Genomic DNA, 1377 nt, shown 5'->3' with positions numbered 1-1377 from the left:
GTACCTTTTTTTCTGTTTGTTTGTTTGTTTGTTTTTTTAGGGCCGAAAAAAAGGTGGTGTTTCCTATACAAGGAACTGGCACTGGGCTGGAGGTACTGCACTGCAATACCTGGCCGGCACTGGGAGGGCCAGAGCCAGGCCTGACACCCTTCCCTTGGTGCCAAAAATGCACCTATATTAATAAATTTTAAAAAGAGATTTACATAGTTGATGGGGTAGAAGGAAATACAAGGACCTGGAAGACTGTGGCTACATAGCACAGAGTGGGTGGGAGGGAAGGACACAACTAAGTTACATAGTAAGAATGTAGCCTACTTAGCCTGGGGAGGGAGGGAGGAAATATGAAGTTTTGGGCATGACCCTTACAAAGAAAAGATACAAAATGTCCTACACAGAGAAGTCTCCTTGTTACAAAAGTTATGGGTTTTAAAGAGCAGGCACAAATACAAGTAACAGGATTCAGAGTACCATTGTAGGGGTTGGGGAGAATCCAGCTGTAACTGTTTTCAGTCACAATCCACTGGAGTGGACAGAATCATTTCTGGGAGCTTCCAAGCAACGGTCCACAGAGGTGTCTGCATACTGGCACTTGCACGTGCTGTGTTCCATACAGCTATGGGATACTCAGACACATAGGGCAGTCTCACTTCTGGGGCTCCATGCTTCAAAGGCCCTGACAATCAGCATTTCAACCACCACCTTGTATTCCTGGCTCCTCAAAATGTCCACTAGCACCTGATGCTGCATCAGCTTCCACTCACAGGCAAATGGGATGGTGACATCTATTATCATGATGCACTTGTTCTCTTCATTGGCCATGACTACGTGGAAGTACAACTCGATCTTGCAGCCTTGGACACTTTGGTTGACGGACATGGTTCCAGCTGAAGCCAGGATGGCCTTCATCAGCCAATCCTGGATGGCATTGCCGCAGACCTGCCACGCTTTGGGAGGGTCTCTGATTCATATCTCTGGCAGCTCTTGTCAGGTTTTGCCCTCAGGTTGCCAGCATACTTGGCTTAGACAGCATCTTTTAGGAACCTCTCCAGGCAGATCCTCAGGTGGGAGGGGTCATGGTGATGCAACTGGCACTGGGGGCTGGGAGCAGCAAGACTCCCAGCTCCTGGCACTCTTTGGACCTGATCCAGGTGCTGCCTATGCACTTCCTGAGGTGGTAAGTGGCATTATAGGTTTGGCTCCACAATCAAACAAAGACCCTGCCATCTTAGCTGAACTCACCATCCAGTAAACTGTTCAGAAAGGTGGCCAGGTATCTGTCAGTGGGCTGTCTGGTGATTCTTCTGTAGGCCATCTCCCTCAGGACACTGGTGGTGATGCTACTTACCATCTTGTCTGGGCAGATCAGGAAACAGAAGG

At 48.7% G+C, this 1377-nt stretch overlaps 1 protein-coding gene across 1 annotated transcript in view; it reads right to left on the bottom strand.

Annotated features, from left to right (window-relative positions):
- MAN1A2 (mannosidase alpha class 1A member 2) overlaps positions 1–1377 on the bottom strand; it is a 176739-nt gene that overhangs the window by 60969 nt on the left and 114393 nt on the right. The window contains exon 6 of the mRNA XM_019543856.1: positions 648–936. Coding sequence (XP_019399401.1) covers positions 648–936 — 289 coding nt within the window. The remainder of the gene's footprint in view (positions 1–647; positions 937–1377) is intronic.

This window comes from Crocodylus porosus, unplaced genomic scaffold, assembly GCF_001723895.1.
Source record: "Crocodylus porosus isolate Cpor-Errol unplaced genomic scaffold, CroPor_comp1, whole genome shotgun sequence".
Taxonomy (NCBI): domain Eukaryota; kingdom Metazoa; phylum Chordata; order Crocodylia; family Crocodylidae; genus Crocodylus; species Crocodylus porosus.
Note: the sequence above shows the minus strand (reverse complement) of the source record. Positions and strands in the feature narration are given on the sequence as shown.